The sequence below is a fragment of the Hyperolius riggenbachi genome, chromosome 10 (assembly GCF_040937935.1).
Source record: "Hyperolius riggenbachi isolate aHypRig1 chromosome 10, aHypRig1.pri, whole genome shotgun sequence".
NCBI lineage: Eukaryota > Metazoa > Chordata > Amphibia > Anura > Hyperoliidae > Hyperolius > Hyperolius riggenbachi.
In genome coordinates this window covers 195972603-195996938 of record NC_090655.1, presented here as the reverse complement: position 1 = coordinate 195996938, position 24336 = coordinate 195972603, and the positions used below count along the sequence as shown (strand labels likewise).

Sequence of the window (24336 nt, the reverse complement as noted above, 5' to 3'; positions counted from 1 at the left end):
CTCAGGCTCGCTTTAGTCAAATCAGTGTGCTATATCCGGCTTTGAAGCAGATCTATAACACTTTGTAAAGGTTATCAGAAAGAAAGCAGCACTTTTTTTACTTTACAGTTTTAATCAGCTATTTTTTCTATCTCCATTCCTGCAAAACACTAAATACCTCAGGCTAGTCTTGTGATCATGAAATTAGGCCTATAAATGAGCTCCCTACAAGATGCATGCTAGACTATCTACAATAAGCAGAGGCTGTAGGCAGTCTCCACCAGTCTCTGCTCTCCATTTTTGAAATAACTCTTTGCTGAACATTTCAAGAACTACAGTCGAACTTCCCCTCTGCTGCAACAGATTAGCCAGACCAGAAAAACTTTTAGGGACAAACTGTTGGATAAAGTTACTGAAAGGGTTAATACACACAATTTTCCTTTTTTTTTGGAAGGCTCATCAGTTTCATGCTGCAGTAGAAGACCCTGAGGCATCACTATAGGGGAGCAGCCTCTGCAACTTCATAGGGGCTCAGAGTTGTTGTTGTTGTGGAGACTCCCCCCCCCCCCCCCCCCCCCCTCCATCTACTAACCTTCCCTCCCTTCGACACAAAGGTCCATCCTCCAGATCAGCGGTCTTTGTGGCTACGTCACATTTGTTTTTATATGACCCTTGCAAGATGAGCCTCCATGTTGTAACATCACTAGGAGGAAGCAACGGAAGGGTTGTGAACTTTGGGGGGGGAATCAAAGTTTTCCTATGTGGCACTAGGATATGTGGTTACTCCTCTTTATGTGCTCCAGATTGGTCTCGCATCACTAAATGTGGTATAAAAGACAGATCAAAGCTTTTCTGTGAAGGAACCAGTGACTGCAGAGATGAGGAGCAGGTAAAGCAGAGGAGAGATCATTTGCCTTAAAGGATACCACAACTGACATGTGGCATAATGAGATAGACATGGGTATGTACAGTGCCTAGCACACAAATAACTATGCTGTGTTCCTTTTTTTCTTTCTCTGCCTGAAAGAGGTAAATGTCAGGTATGTAAGTGGCTGACTCAGTCCTGACTCAGACAGGAAGTGACTACAGTGTGACCCTCACTGATAAGAATTTCCCCCTTTTTTATCTCTTTCTTGCTCTCAGAAGCCATTTTCTTCTAGGAAAGTGTTTTATAGTTGAAATTTCTTATCAGTGAAGGTCACACTGCAGTCACTTCCTGTCTGAGTCAGGACTGAGTCAGCCACTTACATACCTGATATTTACCTCTTTCAGGCAGAGAAAGAAAAAAAGGAACACAGCATAGTTATTTGTGTGCTAGGCACTGTACATACCCATGTCTATCTCATTATGCCACATGTCAGTTGTGGTATCCTTTAAAGAAGAGCTTTTTGAATTAGCTTGATGATATAACAGCCATGCAATGTCATCTCCCAGAACTGCTGTACTTACTCTGAGGGATGCGGACTTGTGATTTTTACACAGCTGACATCACTTTGTGAAAAAACAAGTAGGATAGCTATCCAGGTAATAAAAGTAGCAAAACAAGATGGCATTGCAAGTTAAGCCAGAAGTTCCATTTTAATGTGTCATACTTTAGTCAAGACTGTAGAATGCCTTGATTAAACAGATGCATACTGCTTTGGTGAAAGAAGGCTTTAACTTATGAAAAGCACAGATTGGTTTATATGGTACTCACAGTATGAACACAGAACATTAACACATTCTAATATGCCCACATTGATGGTAAACTACACTCCGACATCCTAGATACATGCAAACGGATTTAAACATGTAGAACTAAGATGTTTAATGAGATAATAATTTTGAGTTGAAGCAAATCTTCTGTTAACTTGATGCATCTTGGAATTGGGCCAGTCACATGCAGAAGCCGATTTTGATTGGTCCAAATCCACGCTGTACAGGTCCTTCTCAAAAATTAGCATATTGTGATAAAGTTCATTATTTTCTGTAATGTACTGATAAACAGACTCATTTATTTTAGATTCATTACACACAACTGAAGTAGTTCAAGCCTTTTATTGTTTTAATATTGATGATTTTGGCATACAGCTCATGAAAACCCAAAATTCCTATCTCAAAAAAATAGCATATTTCATCCGACCAATAAAAGAAAAGTGTTTTTAAAACAAAAAAAGTCAACCTTCAAATAATTATGTTCAGTTATGCACTCAATACTTGGTCGGGAATCCTTTTGCAGAAATGACTGCTTCAATGCTGCGTGGCATGGAGGCAATCAGTCTGTGGCACTGCTCAGGTGTTATGGAGGCCCAGGATGCTTCGATAGCGGCCTTAAAGGAGAACTGTAGTGAGAGGTATATGAGGCTGCCATATTGATTTCCTTTTAAGCAATACCTGTTGCCTAGCAGCCCTGCTGAGCTGTTTGCCTGCAGTAGTGTGAATCATACCAGAAACAAGCACGCAACTAATCTTGTCAGATCTGACAAAAATGTCAGAAACACCTGATCTGCTGCATGCTTGTTCAGGGGCTATGGCTAAAAGTATTAGAGGCAGAGGATCTGTAGGTTAGCCAGGTAACTGGTATTGCTTAAAAGGAAATAAATAAGGCAGCCTCCATATATCTCTCACTACAGTTCTCCTTTAAGCTCATCCAGAGTGTTGGGTCTTGCGTCTCTCAGCTTTCTCTTCACAATATCCCACAGATTCTCTATGGGGTTCAGGTCAGGAGAGTTGGCAGGCCAATTGAGCACAGTAATACCATAGTCAGTAAACCATTTACCAGTGGTTTTGGCACTGTGAGCAGGTGCCAGGTCGTGCTGAAAAATGAAATCATCTCCATAAAGCTTTTCAGCAGATGGAAGCATGAAGTGCTCCAAAATCTCCTGATAGCTAGCTGCATTGACCCTGCCCTTGATAAAACACAGTGGACCAACACCAGCAGCTGACATGGCACCCCAGACCATCACTGACTGTGGGTACTTGACGCTGGACTTCAGGCATTTTCTTCTCCCCAGTCTTCCTCCAGAATCTGGCACCTTGATTTCCGAATGACATGCAAAAGTTGCTTTCATCCGAAAAAAGTACTTTGGACTACTGAGAAACAGTCCAGTGCTGCTTCTCTGTAGCCCAGGTCAGGCGCTTCTGCCACTGTTTCTGGTTCAAAAGTGGCCTGACCTGGGGAATGTGGCACCTGTAGCCCATTTCCTGCACACGCCTGTACACGGTGGCTCTGGATGTTTCTACTCCAGAATTAGTTCACTGCTTCCGCAGGTCCCCCAAGGTCTGGAATCGGTCCTTCTCCACAATCTTCTTCAGGGTCCGGTCACCTCTTCTCGTTGTGCAGCGTTTTCTGCCACACTTTTTCCTTCCCACAGACTTCCCACTGAGGTGCCTTGATACAGCACTCTGGGAACCGCCTATTCGTTCAGAAATAGCTTTCTGTGTCTTACCCTCTTGCTTGAGGGTGTCAATGATGGCCTTCTGGACAGCACTCAGGTCGGCAGTCTTACTCATGATTGCCGTTCTGAGTAATGAACCAGCCTGGGAGTTTTTAAAAGCCTCAGGAATCTTTTGCAGGCGTTTAGAGTTAGTTGATTCAGATGATTAGGTTAATAGCTTGTTTAGAGAACCTTTTCATGATATGCTAATTTTTTGATAGGAATTTTGGGTTTTCATGTATGCCAAAATCATCAATATTAAAACAATAAAAGGCTTGAACTAATAGTAAACAAAAAAACAGTTGCTCTGGGCCTAAAAATTGTTGTACCCATTATTGGTGAAATTGTTAGACAACATTTTTTAGGCCCAGCGCAACTGGTTTTTTGTTTACTATTGATTTATCAGTTTATATGAGGAGAGTGGGTCCCCATATTTAACTAGTCTGCAGCGGGTGAATCAGTACACTCATAGTAGTACCTTCACAAGCGCCCTCCATTTTCTAAAAGGCTCGAACTACTTCAGTTGTGTGTAATGCAGTCATTTCTGCAAAAGGGTTCCCGACCAAGTATTGAGTGCATAACTGAACATCATTATTTGAAGGTTGACTTTTTTTGTTTTAAAAACACTTTTCTTTTATTGGTCGGATGAAATCTGCTATTTTTTTGAGATAGGAATTTTGGGTTTTCATGAGCTGTATGCCAAAATCATCAATATTAAAACAATAAAAGGCTTGAACTACTTCAGTTGTGTGTAATGAATCTAAAATAAATGAGTCTAATGTTTATCAGTACATTACAGAAAATAATGAACTTTATCACAATATGCTAATTTTTTTAGAAGGACCTGTATAACATTGACTGGAAATTATCAATTCACTGACCATTTACAAGTAGTATCTGACACAAACGTGGGACTTTTCTGCACAGCTGCTAACGTTAATTGTGTAATTTATATATGGTTACCTAAAAGAAAAAGGAATAGCATAAAGCCATGTAAATAAGTGACCCTTACCTGCTAGATGGATGTGTGTAAGAGAATTCCGTGTGGAAGAACCCACAGCAGTCAGCAGGTTAACAGACTGGTCAGACATTAGGGGGCAATGGCTGAGGTCCAACTTAGACAGGTGTGGACAGTGTCGCATTATCAATCGCAGTGTGACGTCAGAGATGTCCAAGCCAGAGAGCCGTAGATCAGTTAAAAGCCGGAGCTTGCTGCGAGAATCGTGCCCTACAGATGACAACAGAAGTAGTTACGGATGACAGACCGAACTGAAAAATTTACAGTATTTTTTCCCAAAGCCTGCATGCCATTAGTACAGTTAAAATATTCTACTGCTAGGTTTTCACTGATGACAATCTTTACAAATCCTACAGGGTCCGCTATGGCTCCAGGGCCGGCTCCAGCTACAACCAGTAAACCCCAACTCTCAAAAGAACGGCACACCACAACCGCTGCAGAGCATCCGCCGCCTTACCTGTTTCCACTACACCCGGAATCTGGATGCAGAAAAACTGACTAATGGATGCCTATCATGGACCTGTTTCCACTAAACGCAATTTTTCTGATGCAGAAAAATTATGGATGGCATGTTGCAGATTTCTCTGGATGCAGAAAAACGAACTCCAATAAATGCCTATGGGCCCATTTCCACTAACTTTTTCATCGCATGGGAAACAGATGCGTGATGCAGAAATCTGCATCAGAAAAATAGCGTTTAATGTAAACAGGCCCATAGGCATTCATTAGAGTCAGTTTTCCGCATCCAGAATTCGCGTGTAGTGGAAACAGGCCCTAAATAAGCACATCCTCAAATAAGGATCCAAGAAAACCAATGCAGAACTAGTGGTAATAGGCCCCAAAGTATTCGCACACAGTATGTATCTGCCACACTACTGCCTCGTCCACACTAAGCTGTCCAGGGTACAATGTATCGGCTATTGAATAAGCAGATGATTATGGCTAAATTAAGTTTAACTGTCAATTGGCCTGTGCATTACAACTATATTTTAGTTATAAAGACCCTGAGGCTAAAAGTAACCTAGAACGTACGAAGAAGAAGAATAAAAAAGTAAAAAAAAATTAAAAATGATGTTACATACATAATCAGTGGGCAAAAAGGATGGGAAATCTTGCGTTGCAGAAGCTCAAGAATCAGTAGACTACCTTACAGGTGTATACACACTCCAGCATCTCCTCAGCACTTGGCTGTAAATGTACTGGTAGAGAAAAGACAGAGAAAGGAGCTCTCCGTAGTGTGTTACCTTTTAAAAAATAAAAATGCGCAAAAAAAGACATACACTTACTAGATAAAATTGTAAGACAAGCATGTGGTTTGGCGTAAAACCCAGCAGACCAAGTCCCACCGAAGGAACAACCTGGAGACTGCAGTGGCCAGCAGCAGTGGGGTGCAGATGGAATGGTGACCCCCCCTCTGCTACTCAGGTTGACCAACGAAGGCGTGGAAACGCCTAAACACGGCTTGACGTTTCCTGCACAAAACCACCCCATTAGGACACCTCAGGTCACCATTCTATCTGGACCCCCACTGCTGCTGGCCACTGCAGTCTCCAGGTTGTTCCTTCTGTGGGACTTAGTCTACTGGGTTTTACGCCAAACCAGATGCTCGTCTTACAATTTTATCTAGTAAGTGTATGTCTTTTTTTGCGCATTTTTATTTATTCAAAGTTAACACACTGCGGAGCGCTCCTTTCTCTGTTTTTTTATAATCAGTGGGCATCTCGTCGCTTATGCAGTTAGCGACAGAGAGGCCGATCAGCTAATTTACATGTGGGAGAGGTCAATAGTAACTGTTGTGCCTGTGTGACTGTTGTAGTAATGGTGGTTCGTTCCTACCTGGCTCAGCTCTGTCGTTCTGCTGCAGAAGTTATTCTAACTAGCTATGCTGCTCTTACTAGCGACATTGTGTCTGAGGCCCCAGCACTCTTGCAGGCTCTTCTGCAGACACCTACATGCATCAGTCTACCACTCAACAGTTTAACGCATTAAAAAAAAAAAAAATAGCGAACATGCTTGTACCGTACTCAAAATCAACGGCGGCAGATTTATAAAGGGCAGAGCACTGGACTAGTGGGAGCTGGAGAGACATTAGGAGGCTGGCTACATCACAGACACCAGAGTAAAGACACTGGGAAACACCCGCAGAGACTGAGGACAGTGGAATGGTGAGAGCCCTGAATGCGCATTTTGATGACCCTGGCAGTAAAATGTTTTGGCTTAATGTATGAAGGTTCTGGCAGAAGGACTGCCGAGGCATAGCGGATATACATTAAGTGAGGTTTGGGAGTGATACAAACTCCCTTTTCATTGTGCAAGACATTTTTGTCACTCTCAGGGAAGAGTGTGAAGTGTTTCAGGTACTCAGAGTGGATAGTGAAGCGGTTTGTGTGCTTCGCATCTATAGCGGGGAAAAAAAATTCCCAACAACATTAAGAGGTGGTTTACAGTCAATTGCCTCAATTCACTAAGCTTTATCGTACACTTTATCAAACGTTTGGTAATTTACCTCACTAAGGTGTTATAGATTTATTGAATGTTTATCTATAAAACATTTGATAAATCTATAACACCTTAGTGAATTCAAAATTAGATTTTACCCATGAGGCAAATGATCAAACGTTCGATAAAGGGTTTGATAAAGCTTAGTGAATTGAGGCCAATGTGTTGCAGTGAGATTTAACACAATGTACTACTGATACGCAGCACAGGTTAAGAAAAGGTCCATTTTTCCGTATGGATTAGTTTATATAAACAGTTGATATAAAAAAGTGGTCCTTTTATTTTTATTTTTTTTATCGAGCATGGCATCAAGTCAATCCAACTTCTGGGATTTTGATCTAGTCATCTAAAGCAGTGGTTCCCAACCTTTTCCGGCCCGGGGAACACTTTCTGACCATATTTTTCTCCGGGGAACGGCGGGGCGCACGCGGGTGTTTGCACGACCTGGTGGACAGTGCCGTGCGCAGCAGGCTATTTGGGGGGGGGGGGGGGGGGGGGCGGCTGCATAGCTAGCATAGTTGCCCCAGTATAGCTAGTATAGTGCCCCAGTATAGCTAGTATAGTCCCAGTATAGCTAGTATAGTGCCCCAGTATAGCTAGTATAGTGCCCCAGTATAGCTAGTATAGTCCCAGTATGGATAGGTAGTGCCCCTGTATAGTGCCCAGTATGGGTGGGTAGTGCCCCAGTATAGCCAGTAAAGTTCCCAGTATAGCTAGTATAGTTGCCCCCAGTATAGCTAGTTTAGTTGCCCCCAGTGTAGGTAGTTTAGTTGCCCCCAGTGTAGGTAGTTTAGTTGCCCCCAGTGTAGGTAGTTTAGTTGCCCCCAGTGTAGGTAGTTTAGTTGCCCCCAGTGTAGGTAGTTTAGTTGCCCCCAGTGTAGGTAGTTTAGTTGCCCCCAGTGTAGCTAGTTTAGTTGCCCCCAGTATAGCTAGTTTAGTTGCCCCCAGTATAGCTAGTACAGTTGCCCCCAGTATAGATGCCCAGGAGGGGGGGGGGGGGAAGCAGCGCTAGGAGGGGCAGTGGAGGCAGCGGTGGGGAGGGGGGGAAATATCCCACCCCTCCCTCACCTGGGACCCCTCCTTCTGCCTCTCTCTCCCTCCATTTAGCAGTGGCAAGTGCGGGCTCGGCGGCGGGGAGGCATGCGCAGAATTACTCACCACGCCACGTTCCAAGCGCCGGCAGCGTCATGTCGTCACAGATCTCCGCCTTCAATGCCGCCCACTGTGCTTCCACTAATCAGGAAGCACAGTGGGCGGCATTGAAGGCGGAGATCTGTGACGACATGACGCTGCCGGCGCTTGGAACGTGGAAGTGGTGAGTAATTCTCCGCATGCCTCCCCGCCGCCGAGCCCGCACTTGCCACCGCTAAATGGAGGAGGAGAGAGGCAGAAGGAGGGGTCCCAGGTGAGGGGGGGGGGGGGGAATATTCCCCCCTCCCCACCGCTGCCTCCACTGCCCCTCCTAGCGCTGCTTCCCCCCTCCTGCGCCCTACAGAAGGAACAGGTCTGGCGAGAGGCCAGACCTGTACTACGGCACACCAGGAAACATCCCGCGGCACACTAGTGTGCCGCGGCACAGCGGTTGAAAAACGCTGATCTAAAGGACAACTGAAGTGAGAATATGGAGACTGCCATATTTATTTCCTTTTAAGAAATACCAGGTGCCTGGCTGTCCTGCTGATCCTCTGCCTCTAATACTTTTAATCACAGACCCTAAACAAGCATATGGAAATAAATATGGCAGTCTCCATATTCTTCTCACTTAAAGTGGACCCAAATTAAAAATACAAGATTTCAGAAATAAAATCTATTTTCTAAATTATAATAAATAGCAACTTTTATTCAGCTGCATGACGACAAATATAAAATATTTTACATTTATTGGAGGAACCCCTCCCTTCCTTTCATATTGCCGGGACAGAATCCGGCAAACTGGTGGAGTAGGAGGTGTCCGGCAAAGGAGGAATTGCTAATGGCTGCCACCTGTATAACCCTAGATATGAAAAGAGAAGGGTGAAAAGCATGCACTGAAATGCTCATAGGCTTAAAGAAGTGTTTATTTATCTTTGTATGTGTCAGAGTAGTGCAACTAAATATTTTTAATTAAAAAAATGATTGGTTTGGGTCCGCTTTAAAGAGCAACTGTTAGCCCCAAAAATGAAATTTAAATCTCTATTGCAATGTTTTATTTACTTTTTAAGGGAGCCAAAAAGGCAATGCAGAATTTAAAAATCAATCTAATTTTTTTTACTATGTAGCCTTTTCCCCAGGACGCAAAGCCGCATAACAGATACTGCTTCAGCATGCAGAGCATGCCTATGTCTGCCCGACCCCTCTCTCCCCCCCAGTACCAGGTGCCGATATATTCTCACCCCAAACAGCTGACCGCTCTGACACGGAGAGAGAGCGGGAGCACTTCCAGCGCCGCCACCGCAGAGCAGCCGCCGCCGTGCATCTCTCTCCTGCTCGTGATTCTCTCACATGTGACTCGGCGGCGGCTGCTCTGCGGTGGCGGCGCTGGAAGTGCTCCCGCTCTCTCTCCGTGTCAGAGCGGTCAGCTGTTTGGGGTGAGAATATATCGGCACCTGGTCCTGAGGGGGGGGGAAGAGGGGGGGGGGGGGGGGTCGGGCAGACATGGGCATGCTCAGCAGTATCTGTTATGCGGCTTTGCGTCCTGGGGAAAAGGCTACATAGTAAAAAAATTAGATTGATTTTTAACTTCTGCATTGCCTTTTTGGCTCCCTTGAAAAGTAATTAAAACATTGCAATAGAGATTTAAATTTCATTTTTGGGGCTAACAGTTACTCTTTAAATAGCCCTTTAAGTAGCAGAGGGGGTTATTAATGAGTTTTAGCTGCTTTGGTGTTAAAGTGTACCCAAGGTGACATGAGATAAATCCAGAGCTGTGGAGTCGGGGCAATTTTGGGTACCTGGAGTCAGAGTTGGAGTCGTTGATTTCATAAACTGAGGAGTCCGAGTCGGATGATTTCTGTACAAAATCCGCAGCCCTGTTAAGTATTAGACTAAGGAGTCGGAGTCAAGGAGTCAGAGTTATTTTGGGTTCCTGGAGTCGGAGGTTTCATAAACAGAGGAGTCGGAGTTGGAAGATTTTTGTACAGACTCCACAGCCCTGGATAAATCTTCGTACAGTGCAAAACAGATTAATAACTAAGCAGCTTTTTTTTCCCCTTTACTGTCTAAAAAACCTTCCGATATGCAAGAGACAGCTTCTTTTTGGACATTTGTCAGATTATAGCGGATAAGGAGTTCCGTCACCTCTTTTATAAGTCATGAATTCCCTCCTCTTTTATGATTGTTTTTTCACTAGTGTATTTGGCTATGGTCAGTGTCACTACTGGTAGCAAAAGGCAATACCTGGAGTCTACAGAGGTCACATAGGCAGACCAACTCCCCTAGGTTGCCACAACAGTAATGCTGGGCATACACGGCATAGATTATGCACCGGATCGAGCTGCTGGCTCTATCCCCGCGGGCGCTCCTTATCTTCCGCTCGATTCCCCGCTATGGTCCGCCCGTGGGGCTCGAGCGGGGTATCGATCCGGCAGGTCATCTGACCTGTCGGATATTATCAATCGAGCCATCAGCGGCTCGATTGATAAGGGACAAACGCTCAGTGTATGCCCAGCATAAGTACCATTGCTGGAAGATAAGATAATAAATGGTGCCAGTGCAGCTCCCTCACAAGCATTCACTCAGGTCACTTGCTGCTGCTCTTCCTACCCATTTTAATATGTAATGTCCTCACAATTACCATTCTAGTTCAGTCTGCAGGTACAGACATGCTAATATATCTTCTGTCAAATTTTCACTGCATGAAATTGGTATTTTTATCATGCAAGTCAGACTATTTACAGCTGGAGGTATATCCGAATACCAAGCATCTGTTTACAGCCCATATACAGCCATCCCATTCCCATCAGCACACATGCAGCGGAGACAAAGCAAAGAGAATAGATAAATCGCCATAATAATGCTTGCTGTAATCTTTGCAATGCATATACTTGTCCTGGAGGAAATTTTATTTTTTTTCATCAAATTTGGAATTCTATTTTGAAAAGGGCCATTAAACGTGACTCAAGCGTGCTCATACCTGGCTTGTCCAAGGCTGGAGTCAGGAGGTCTCTGATTTGTGCATCCTTGATTCCAACAGTCCAACGTAAATCTAACGTTCGCAGGAGCGGACAACTTGAACTACAAAGGGCAGAAATTGCTGACCATGAGCAGCCTGCAAGAATGAGGTCTTTCAATCCTAGGAATGATCAAAGAAGGTATGATTATTGTTTAAATGTTTCATTAAATGTTGTCTTCATTAAAACAATTGTGAAAAATTGTACATAGGATAACATGCATTGTAAAAAGATTAAGACTTTTCAGTTTCCCATTGGTTGTAAAAGAATTACATGAGAAAGTAGCACAATTACAAAGTTGATATTTCCTGGCTCATTCCTGTGATATAATATATAAAATCTTAATCTACATCTTTTCCCCTCAGTTTTGGCCACTAAAGTCTTGCATACAAGACATTCTGCCCAGAAGGATCGGGACCAGATTCCTCGGTTGAAATTGCAGAGCTGAGGCTATACAGGCGCGCCACTAGCCTGCAGGCTAATGACATGTTCTGTTGCTAGGCTAAGGTGGGAGGTGTCAGGGCCCGATGGAGTGCCATAAGTGACGTCCCATGAGCCGTTGACTTGGGGGGTTTCTCTACACCTTGGAATCTCGACAGAGGCGGTTGTTAATGGGCGTCTTGGCAGAGTAATCTAGTGTGTGTATACAGTCTACTTCTGTCTACAATTGGTTCTACTCGGATTCTGCTCATGTGGCATCTAAAATAGGCTAGGTACAATCTCATCTCAGTTGTACCTGAAAACCTGCACAGTTTCTTTGATCTCATGCCTGGTAATAAGTGGCAGATACGAGGGGCTTCCAAAAGCTTAACAAAAATCAACTAATCCATAGAAAGTATCTGTAAGTGGCCATCATATACTGTAAGCACAGATGGATAAATCTACCTCTGAAATATTAAAAGCTTCTCAGCAAAAATTATAAAAAGATCAATTCAGTCGTATTTTTGTATCAACCTATGTGGTCTATCATATTCCTCAGAAAAAGTTGTTGAGTGGCCTTCTCATTCACAGATTTCCAAGCAACCTATTATCAAGACTCCGTAACTTGCCCTAACAGAGGGCATCGCCACATGCAGTGCAAAAAGTGAGCTTGTAGAGATTATCAATTTGGACATGGGGGAGCTTTAGGCACTGGGTTATCATAGGTTAGAGGGGTCAGGCCGAGTTCACACTGCACACGTTTCCATCCGCGTTTCGGGAACCCATGCAGGAGGCCGACACGCAAGACATGATAAAGTGCATAGACTGCATAGTCTGAGGTTCACACTGCATGCATTCTGGACCAGTGCGGTCCGGGAACGCATGCTGCACGCATTTTTGCCAAAACGAGCGGCTGACCCATTCACTTGAATGGGATCAGCCACGCAACGCATAGAAATGCAGATGGCGTGCGTTCGTACGTTTCATAATGTGACCGTAGCCTTAGTGTTATATGGGGAAGGTTAGGCATACATAGAGTAGGGTTGGTGTGAGAGTAGTGTTACAGTGACACCGAAGATCTGAGTACTTGCAGACATTCTACAATTCAACTTACCGAGCAACCCTTTTAATGCACGTAGGAGAAAAAGGGCATTGAGCACTAGAGAGAGTGTGTGGGCAGAGAGAGTCAGAAAGAGAAGGGGGGCAGAGGAAAGGGTGGTGAGCAGTAAAAGTTAAAGAAAGGGACCATTTTGCAAATTATTTTTTGGCCTTCTAAAATAAGCAACAAGACCTCAACTGCAAGAAGCTGAGATTGGTTTATCCCATACTTGTCTAGAAAGTACTGGTGTAGGGAAAACCTCCAATAGAACAAGCCCCAATTTTGTACTCACCTTAGCTTTCCACTCAAGATTACTCTGGCACAGAAAGCACTGTAGTAAGTTACGGGATTGCCACAGAGACCTATTCCTTTGACATTCTAATAAACTAAGAAACTTTCTGCAGCTCATAAACTTTGCTTTTCTCCTGTTCTATTACCTATTATTATTCTGCTAACATGTCAGGTTCATCACATCTCCTTATACAGATTATTTTTCTCCCAGGTACATATACAGTGGTTTGCAAAAGTATTCGGCCCCCTTGAAGTTTTCCACATTTTGTCATATTATTGCCACAAACATGAATCAATTTTATTGGAATTCCACGTGAAACAAAACAATACAAAGTGGTGTACACGTGAGAAGTGGAACAAAATTATACACGATCCCAAACATTAAAAAAAAAATAAGAAAAAAAAATTGCAAAGTGGGGTGTGCGTAATTATTCAGCCCCCTTCGGTCTGAGTGCAGTCAGCTGCCCAAAGACATTGCCTGATGAGTGCTAATGACTAAATATAGTGGACTTGTGAGTAATCTAATGTCAGTACAAATACAGCTGCTCTGTGACAGCCTCAGAGGTTGTCTAAGAGAATATTGGGTAATACTCCAAACAAGAAAAAGCTGCCTATAACTGGTTGAGGGTTACAGCTACCCTATGCATAATTAATCAAATAAATGATCTGTCCAAACATATCTCAAAAATGATCTCCATTTATTAGAGACATATCCCATCCACGTTTCATAATGTGACCGTAGCCTTAGTGTTATATAGGGAAGGCTAGGCATACATAGAGTAGGGTTGGTGTGAGAGTAGTGTTACAGTGACACCGAAGATCTGAGTACTTGCAGACATTCTACAATTCAACTTATCGGGCAACCCTTTTAATGCACATACCCTAAAAGACTGGCAGCTGTAATTGCAGCAAAAGGTGGTTCTACAAAGTATTGACTCAGGGGGCTGAATAATTACGCACACCCTACTTTGCAGTTTTTTGTTTTTTTAAATGTTTGGAATCATGTATGATTTTCATTCCACTTCTCACGTGTACACCACTTTGTATTGGTCCTTCACATGGAATTCCAATAAGATTGAATCATGTTTGTGGCAGTAATGTGGAAAACTTCAAGGGGGCCGAATACTTTTGCAAACCACTGTATATGATGACTATTACTACCGCAGTGTTTTAATATTGTGTTGACCTATTCTTACTTAAACCGAATGGTTTAATCACACAAAAAAAAATAAAAATAAAAAAAAACACGCTTTGTGAGCTCTCTCCAGTAAAGCAATTCGGTCATTACCATTGAATGAACTGAAAACAACCCATAGATGTATGAGACAAAGGTGTTTTAGTATGATGATCTTTCATAACAGAGAGTTTCCTGTCCAAATCTTTTAGAAGTACCTTATTCTCAGTTTGCTTTATAACAATCTCTGGATCCACTCGATGTCAATGTGGGTAACCAATGAATGTGTTGAGTTTCATCTTGTGCTCTTTTTTTCTATTCCCTGAGTATGCTTCAGGGATGGTTTACATTTTGAAAAGCAGGTCTACTGTAGTCACCTGAGGGAGGTCCATAAGAAGGGGACAAAGAATGGCATAGGTATGCTCAACACAAGAAATCTGTCAGTCACTGCTGGAAGCTAGTAATCAGTTATATAAAATTTGGACAGAAATGCCAGCCTTGCTTTGGTTGCTAAAGGTGACACAGTAAAGCCAAGATGGCTTTGATTCCCCTGCAATTAGTGAACAACAAATATTTCATCTAATTGAAGGTTTACACAATAAACCCGTTTATCTTTTTGTAAAAAAAAAAATATAACACTCTTGCCTTAAGTGAACATTATACTAAGACGTTTCTAATACTAGGCAGGAGGAGGAGGCAGAAAGATTATTGGTTGCTGTGGATAAGAATCCTAGTGTCTCTTGGCTATAGTTTTATCAAAAGGAGGGAAATGCTGTTCCTCGCAATATTTACTCACCAGGCAATCTGTTGACCAGCCATGTAAGCTGCTTCTTGGACACATTTGTCCAGCTCAGGTCGAGCTGCACTGGTTGTCTTCTAATGATGCCACTCAAGGCCTGAGGCACCAGAGATTTGCAGCGGCTTACATCGATTCTGGACCAGAGGCGTTTGTCAGAAGCCCTAAAAAAATAAAAATGTTTTTATTCGCCAAGGTAAAAGTTTTCTAATTGCCATTTTCATTCTTGCTATTTGCAGAAATATGTATTAATATTAAAATACTATAGTTCTAGTCATTGAGGTTTATCGCAGACACCGAAATTAGATTGCCTTCAGTATTATCTTATGAATGGTTACATAATTGTAAAAAAAAAAGTTTTGGTATTGGGCACATAAAATGTTACTACATGGAGGTTAGTTGTTTAGTGCTCAGTTGAGTGCGACACAGAAGCAGGTGTGAGGGACAGGGCAGATGAGGTTGTTTGGAGTGGGTGGTGGAATCCAGATTGAAGGGCGTTGAATAAAGCATTAGTCGACAAAATAGGACAGTCGTTTTTAAACCAGGTGCTTGAAGAGTTTGGAGGCGAAAGGAAAAAAAGAGAACACAGCGGACATTCACTCTAATGTTAAAGTAGCAAACTGTTACTCAATGGGAGTGCAGAGGTTAGATAGTGGGGAAGGGTAGGAAAGTTAAATGAACTCAACATTCTTATGTTAGGTACACACATTGAGATTTTCTGGCAGATTTCCGGTCAGTTCGATTATATGGAGAATCGATCAAAAATCAGATGGAACATGTTGGAAATAATCGATCTGACAGTAAATCTGCCAGAAAATCTCATGTGTACCTAGCATTACAATTTCTGATAGGTTAGCATATGTGGATAATGGCTGCCTGCGTACTCTTGTTGTTCAGCCTCTACAAAGCCAACTTTATATGCTCAGTATCCTAAGTTATTTACAATGACCCTTTAGTGAAAGTAATATGAGGCTGTCATATTTATTTCCTATAAACAATGACATTTGAAACCTGCTCAAGATGATCTTCCTACCCAAGTTTACCTATGTGTTTAGACAGTGCCCAGTGTGGCTCCCAACCTCATTATTTAAACGTATAGATAAAATAATCCTATCTTTCGTATGGGCAGGCAAACAACCACGACTTGCTTTAGACCTTTTACAGCTTCCCAAATGCAGGGGAGGCCTTGCACTTGCACATTTCCAAAAATATTACTGGGCTTCAATGCTCGTTACTATACGTTGGTGGTTTTCACAAGATGAATCGAACCCGGCGGTGAATGCTGAGGCAGCGGTGTTGGGCTCCTACGAGCAACTCACTAATCTCCCATACAGAGGACCCAAGGCCAACCCCCAAACTACAGTGGCTATGGCGGCGACCTGGAAGGCCTGGGTTGTGGTTAGAGCCAATACTACTACCTAACACTATCTCCCCTTATACGCCGCTATGGGGAAATCCAAACCTCAAACATTTTACCACTATCCCCGATCCAATTGCTTGGGCAAAATATGGTATCAAGAATCTGTCCCATGTCCAACATGACAACTCCTTAAGCACATTTCAAGAGCTAAAGGTGCAGTACAACCTACCTAACAAACACCTGTTCAGGTACCTGCAACTACGTCACGCCCATAGATCACAATTTGGCTCTAGACCTCCAGACCTGATTACCGATGGACTTTAACAACTTCTTATGACTAAGGATCTTCCCAAAACTCTCTCTGCTATCTACATTGAGCTCCTTAACAGTAATCACCCAAGACTTAACAAAAGCTTTCAAAAATGGTCAGCTGATATACCTACTTTGACTATTAAAGACTGGGACACAATCCTGGCAGAATTCCCTACCACAGTAGTTGCAGCTAATGATCAGCTTATTCAAACCAAATTTTTGCATAGAGTGTATCTCACTCCTGAAAGACTTCACAGGATGAGCAGCACCAACTCAGATGTCTGCTGGAGATGCTTGGTGGGGGTAGGTAGCTTCACACACATTTTCTGGTCATGTCCTAGAATTATCCCATTCTGGGAAAATGTCCTTACTATAATCAATACATTGTTACAAACCTCTTTTCCACTGGATATGGGTATGCTCCTACTTGGGAAACTGGATAAACCTAACCTTTCAACTCATAGACAAAATCTGGTAAGATTGCTTTGCTTTTATGCTAGAAAGGAAATATTAAAACTTTGGAGGAAACAGTCTACACCTACACTTGGTATGTGGGCCAAAACTATAAATAATGCTCTACCTTTATACAGGGCTACATACTTAAACAGAAAAAGTCCCAAGAAATTTGGTAAAATTTGGGGAGTTTGGGAAAACAGAGTCCTAGATCCAACAAATGAAAACTTTATTCCAATCCTAGATTAGTGGTGTGGTGGGGTCGCGGACCGGAGGCGGACTACTCTTTACTCTCTTTTCTTTCCTCTTATTTTCTTCAGTGGGTATTCAATACTCACCTCTAGCTTCAACTTTCCTCTTTACGGAGCAGTTCGGTTAGCAGCAGATAAGTATTCAATATGCAAATGATGGTACACTATAACTCAGTTCGCTGCTACAGCAAGCCACACTGTTTTTAATGTAATTCTATGTAATTGTATTCTTTTTGATGCTCAAATTACGATCTGCTCTGTACCTAACTGTGTTCACTTAAAAATGCAATAAACTTTAACTGTTAAAAAAAAAAAAAAAAAAAAAAAAAAAAACAATGACATTTGCATGGTTGTTCTGCTGATTCTGTAGCTCCAATACCTTAAAAACCATATAACAAAGCAAAGTATGCAAATCAGATGATTTGATTAAAATCCGACCACACTAGCAGGAGGGAACCTATAACTGATCAGGCCCCCTTGCTGAGATCTATCAGCAGACCAGGAGCTAGGGGGGCCTGGTCTGGTGCCTAATGTAATAATGCAGAAAGTGCAGCAAAAGCCTTAGGGCTCGTTTCCACTATAGCGAATCCGCATGCGGGCACTGCACGCGGATTCGCATAGGCAATGTAAGTGGATGGGGCTGTTACCACTTGTGCGGCTGCGGCAGCGGTTTTTGGTGCAGCAGAAATCTGCACAGCAGGGCCGTCAGATTTTGCGTGCAGAAGGAATGTGCGCGAATCGCCGCTAATGTAACTAATAGGGAAATCGCATGCGGGGTGACCATGCGTTTTTTGACGCGAAATCGCATGCGATTTCGCATAGGTATTAATGTTATTTCACTCAGGCAGTGACATGGTTAAAATCGCATACAGCCTTACCTATGCGGAATCGCATGCGAAATCGCGGCAAAAACGCATGCGGAATCGCACCCGCATGCGATTTTGTCCGCGGTGGAATGCAGGCGATTCCGCACCGCACTAGTGGAAACGAGCCCTTATACATTATCTGCTCCAGCAATCGCATCTCCTCCACTTCCTAGTTAGTTAGCAAGTACCGTGTAGCCAGCCAATCACCATGCGGTTTCCGTCTCCGCATGGTGATTGGCTGGCTACAAGGTACTTGCTAACTAAACAGGAAAGGGAGGAGATGCGATTGCTGGAGCAGATAATTTATAAGGCTTCCTCTGCACCTTCTGCATTATTATATTAGGTACAAGACCACCCCAGCACTCCCCCCCCCCCCCATCTGCAGTGGCAGCGGGGGCTTTTGTGAAGTCACTGCACACTAACCATACTTATTTCAGAGGCGTGATTCAGACAATATTGAAGTCAGAAATATCAGCAGGATAGCTAGGCCACTGGCACTGTGCAAAGGGAAATAACCATGGCAGACTAATTCCTTCTCACTGCAGAGTGATACACTAAAAAAGCTCCACATGCATGCCAGTCTCTAAAGTAATGAGTAGCTTCAGTGTTCTCCCCAGGCTCTTTTAGCCGGGTGCTCCACCCAGCTAATTTTGGTGAGCACCTGGCTGTCATTGTCTCATGCCCTTCCTGTAAGTAGAGTTGCTTCAGCCCTGCATTCCTCCCGGCTACTTTTTCATGCCACCAGACTTGAAAAAAAATTCTAGGGAGAACACTGAACTTATACACTGAGATTATAACAAAAAATTGCATGGATAATCAGTGCACTATTGACAACTACTAGTGGGAATAAGCACCAAAGTGCTTTTATATTATTATGGTGGCTAGTCCAGAAACTGACAGCACATCAGGATAAGTAGTATTAAAAGTGATCAGCTAAATTCACTGCAAATAGCCAAAGGAAAAGTGCAAACACTCACCATTTATACCATGCTTTGCAGACCCTCATGCACACACACAGCTCCTTCTTGGTGAGGTACTGGAAGACTGAGAGCCATACATCCTTTTGAACGGACAGCTGGTCTTTTTTGTGTCCTGACATAAGGCCATTTTCCCCTTCCTCACTATCCTCCTCATCATCCTCGTCCTCCTCCTCATCATCTTCTTCCTCTTCCTCCTCCTCTTCTTCTTCCTCATCATCATAATAATAATCAGGCGGCTGAGGAGGCGGCAGTCGGATGGAATGTTGTGAATTTGGTGTAATGGCTTGCAGTTTTGGAACAATCGAAGAACTACTGAGCTCTTTAGGAGGTCGCTGTAGTGTGACAGTGAGGTAGGAACCACGATGCCAGACACGGTCAGCCTCAGACTGCTCTCGCCCACTCGGGTGATTTTCTTTCTCTCTGGTCAGCTGTCGCCGCATGGCTCTCTCTTCCCGGCCAGGAAGTGTGACTTGTGTGTTTGGTGGAGGCGTGGGAGGACCAGATGATGGAGAAGGTGGCAGAAGCAGAAGTGGTGGAGATGGTGGACTCTGTACTAGGGGAGGCCTCAAAACTTTGGCTGATAAATGGGGGTCCAAGTCACAGTTATCCACAGCCTTCCGTTTCTGTAAATAGAAAATGAAATGTATCTTGTATCAGATAAAGCTACCTTGATCTATACATATCACCTCAAAGAGCAACAGCCATTTACCAGTTGACAAAACACTGTGAAGATGGTAGAAGGTAAATAATGTAAATGTTATCTGAAGCTTTTAGCCCATTAAAGTATAAGGTTTATCTATGGAATCAAAACCTCACTTTTTCTGCAGGTTACCAGTTTACAATAGACTAGGCTAAGCCAATGCGATGCGAGTCCATTATTTACACCCATGTTGCCCTACAGTTATTAGTGAAGAATGTGTTTGCCATACTTCTACATTTAGTCAATCTAGCCTTTTCTCTCTAACTTGTTCTCCTCCAAACAGGGTTGCCCAGGATACAGTCGAGTACCGCTATTGAAATAATGTAGTTTTCATAGTCCACTAATAAAGGATTGGCAGAAAAGGTTTTTGTTTTTTACAGTTTGCAGTGACGCTGTAATGAGTCAGTTCGTTACCATCTGGCAGTGAGAACTGGGACCCACTAGCAATGCATTTCTAAGCACTTGGGGGTTTAAAAAGCACTTACTAATGTAATGCTATGGTGGATTTTTTTTAAATCGCATCCCTCAAGTGGGATCACACCCATAGCATTACATTAGCAAGAGCTTTTCAAATCACAAGCGCTTATAAAAGGCTTCGAAAAGCGCTGCTAGTTTCTTTCAGGCCTAATGCAGCTTACAAGCTCTGCAGTGCTGGTTGCAGCAGCTAATAAGGAGGCTCTGTTAACCCACAGGTCAAAATTACTATAGAGATGAGAATCTAGTTAGGCGCGCCCCCCCCAAATAATCTGCATAGGCTCTGCCATATTGTAGAGGCCAGGTGACATAACCACGGAGCAGATAAGAGGCATAGTAGAGGTGGAAAGAGGTGTGGCAGGAAAGGGTATAGCTTGCCTTCTAAACCAGAAAGTCCTGCTAAAGACAGCTTGGTTAGCTGCATTGGCTCCTGCTCAGGAGGCAGAGATGTGTATTATAGGCAGCTTTGTCACAAATTTGCTCTCATGCAGTCCTATGTAGGGTCACTTTTACCCCTTTTTCCTGTTTATAAAGCAGTACAGGTAGATGGTGTTCAATAATAGCTTCTTTAAATTAGGAAAGATGACCCCTAACTAGAACATTTAATAAATTAAACTATAACTTTTATTAGAAAAATATAAATATGATCATCACTGACTATAAACCTAATGTATCTAGATATTGAACACTGGTCCTACTGTATAATCTATAGGGACCAGTAAGGCCCTAGGGCGTAAATAAAATGCACTTTATACCCAGAGGAAGCCTCACTTAGGGTGATACTCGTAGGGTCACTGTTGGGGGGGGTTAAGCATTTGTACTTCTGTGCTAGGGATGTACTGGTCCATATAAACTGTGCTCCAGACCTAGTGGTCTGTATAAATTACACAGTAGTACCATAAATAAGAATAATAATAATAATAATAATAAATAATAATAATAGGGCCTCTTTAGGGAGGGTCATCTCAGCCAGTGTTTTTTTTTTCTTTGACATACGAAGCAAGATGTTCTCTTTTCTCCCATTTATAAAGCAGTGAAAATGCTTTGCTGTCTGCTGTATCTGAACTCCACAATCTTTCTGCAAACAAGAGTTAAGGGTAAGCTCCCTATCAAAGACAATTTCCCACATATTTTGTTTCCACAGCTACAGCTTTCCAGAGTGGAGATTACAATTTGGATGGTCTCTGCTACATTATAAAAAGCTTTGTAAAAGTCAGGGCTGTGCAGTCGGAGTCAAAGCAATTTTTGGGTACTTTGAGTTGGAGTCAGAGTCGGTGGTTTCATAAACTGAGGAGTTAGAGCTGGGCGATTTTTGTACCAACTCCATAGCAATGCAAGCACTGTGGAGTAGGGGTCGGATAAATGTTGGGTACCTGGAGTTGGTGGTTTCATAAACTGAGGAGTCGGAGAATTTTCGTACTGACTCCACAGCCCTGATAAAAGTTCCCATAATCTATCCATGTAATGCCATTACTGCCAATTCATAGCACCATCTTTTTCCATGGCGTTCCATATAGAGTACATGCAGTTGAGAAATTCAGCTACTGTCTGTCTGGTAATAACCTATATACATTTACACTGCAGTAAAATGGTTAAAAGTAAATAAGATTATCTGCAATGCAGGTGCAGAGTACACTCAATTTAAGTATTTGCAACATAATGGTCCAAAATTGTCAACCTGCACCAATTTCTATACTGCTTATAAACTGCAGGCTGATAGAAAAAGGAGTATAAAAAAAAAAAAAGTATTTGCCAATCTCACAGCATTAACAATATTGAAATGGTTTGTGTTAAAAATGTGACCATACCAAGTTAGTTGTAATAGAAATAGACTGTTCTTAGCATCAATTTGACAGTTCTCAGCATCCTGCAAGTGACAAAGTCCTAAATATAATTATGGGATTCACAAGCCAGGCTGCCCCAATCCAATGCTAACAGGATTTTTTTCATCAGGATTGTAGAAACCTGAAAAGTTAACAGCCAGGGCTTCTTAAAAATTATATCTGGCTCCTGGGAATCCTTAAGTTTCGATACATATAAAACCAGTTTGCTTAAATAGTTTTTGGTCAATGTAGCAACACAAATAAAAACTAGACTCTATTTAATGGAAGCTTAAACAGAAATTCCTCAGTTTTGGAGACACATCCCCACTTCAAAAAAAACAAAAAAAAAAAAAGTTAGACAGGAGAAAGCGAGATTCAGAAGTAATGCTGGGAATACATGATGCGTTTTTTTTTTCGGTTGATTTTCCGGTCAATTTCTCTTATCTTTTCTTATCTCTTTCCATTCACTTCTATGAGAAATCGATCAGGAAAACAATCGTTAAGATCGCACATGTCAGAAATTATCTATCGAACCATCTAGCTGCCAAAAAAATGCATGGTGTATTCCCAGCATAAAGAAAGCTGGTGCACAAAAGACTTTTAGTGGCTATTTCACCGTCACCTGGAGAACTCTACACTTATCCTAAGAACCCCACCTTACGACTCTCACTGTGCTTTGGGACTCGCTCTTTATTCGTACCAACCTGAAAAACATACAGTCAAAAGGCACAATTCATTTTCAGTTATTCTTGTGACGAAGGGATTTGCCATTTCTATGCATAATATATTCAAGGAAATTTTGCCCAGGCTAAAAAAGGTCTCTGAGGTCCAATTGAAGTATTCAAGTATGCTGGGGGGGGGGGGTTCACGCACAGGACTAGCAAGGTTGATGTGAGGTCCATTTTAAAGGACTATCAAATGACTTTTACAAACTGAGCATAGAAGCTCAGCACTCAAATATGCACTAGCAAACACTGAAATCCCCCCCCAAAAAAAGCATCATCTTCACCCATAAAGGTTACGGTTTCAGGGTATTAAAAAAAACAACAACAACACACTACTGCTACATTGTGTTATTGAAGATGTACTTTGGCCAGGCATCTTGAATACATACATACCAAGAGCAATGGTGGAGAAAAGTAAGCAAGGTAACTTAGCAGTATTGCAACGGGTTGCCATTGCTGTATCTATGCCTAGTACTCCCCTTTGACATTTTTTTGGTCTCCGCTAGAGTTCCAAGCGTTACTTGTCAGGCGAAGCGGAGATACTTTTACATTACATACAAGTACCTCAGTGACATTGGACAGGCGCACCACTACCTTTGATAGGATATTGGAGGCTTCTGGCCTACACAGCATCTTCATTCCTTTGGGCGGACATTCTCTTTGATTAAGCATACGAGTTGTGTATGGAGAGACTTGGTCTGAAACGGTCTTCATCTATAGGGGGTTGTTATATGACATTGCCATGCATTTGTGTCAACTAGTAAGGGGCTATTTTTGGTGCTACGGGTTACTGTCCCAAATAACACCTCTACATTTAAAATAGAGTTTAATGTAATGTTAGTAAGCTCTGGAAGACCACGTTCATTCAAATTACCATATGTAATACCAGCAGTCAAAGTTTATCTTATTTATTTTAGGCAATGAGGCATTTGCACCACCACGTAGGCAGTATGTGCAAAGCTTCTGACTGCTCGCGTCTATGCCATTTCCAGCGGCCCACAGATCTCCTTTAAAATCGTTAGATTTAGTTAGGCTTTAACCTTCCTGGCGGTAAGCCTGAGCTGAGCTCGGGCTATGCCGCGCAGAAAGATATCTCAGCCCCTGGTGGGGCGATTTGGGCCATTTAAAGTGCTGTACGCGCAGCTAGCACTTTGCTAGCCGCGCGTACAGATCGCCCGCACGCAGCGGCAGAAGAGGCCCCCCCCCCCGCCAGAGCCCTGCACTGCCCGGACCAATGAGTTCCGGGCAGCGCTATGGGCTGGATCGGAGGCGTCTGACGTCAGGACGTCGGCTGACGTCATTCCGATCGTCGCCATGGCGACAGGAGAAGCCAAACAGGGGAGCGCGTTCTATACGCGGTACCCTGTTTGCTATTGATGCCGGCGACGATCGCACTAGAGGGACACATGCGCCCTCTAGTGGTGTTTCATGTAGCTACCACTCTGGTTGCTTTACATAAAAAAAAAAACAAAAAAAAGGATTTTTGCCTATTTGGCAAAAAAGAAATTAACCGCCAGGGAGGTTAATATTGTTAAAAATATCGGCATTAAAA

At 42.8% G+C, this 24336-nt stretch overlaps 1 protein-coding gene across 2 annotated transcripts in view; it reads right to left on the bottom strand.

The window, feature by feature from the left end:
* The window catches only part of KDM2A (lysine demethylase 2A), a 142151-nt gene that overhangs the window by 3609 nt on the left and 114206 nt on the right, over window positions 1–24336 (bottom strand). Inside the window, exons 17-21 of one of the 2 annotated variants that reach the window (XM_068255551.1) lie at window positions 22716–22763; window positions 19060–19685; window positions 14841–15004; window positions 11024–11182; window positions 4408–4623 (exon numbers count right to left, since the gene is read on the bottom strand). In XM_068255551.1, coding sequence (XP_068111652.1) covers window positions 4408–4623; window positions 11024–11182; window positions 14841–15004; window positions 19060–19685; window positions 22716–22763 — 1213 coding nt within the window. The remainder of the gene's footprint in view (window positions 1–4407; window positions 4624–11023; window positions 11183–14840; window positions 15005–19059; window positions 19686–22715; window positions 22764–24336) is intronic. The other variant, XM_068255552.1, reaches the window with a different exon arrangement.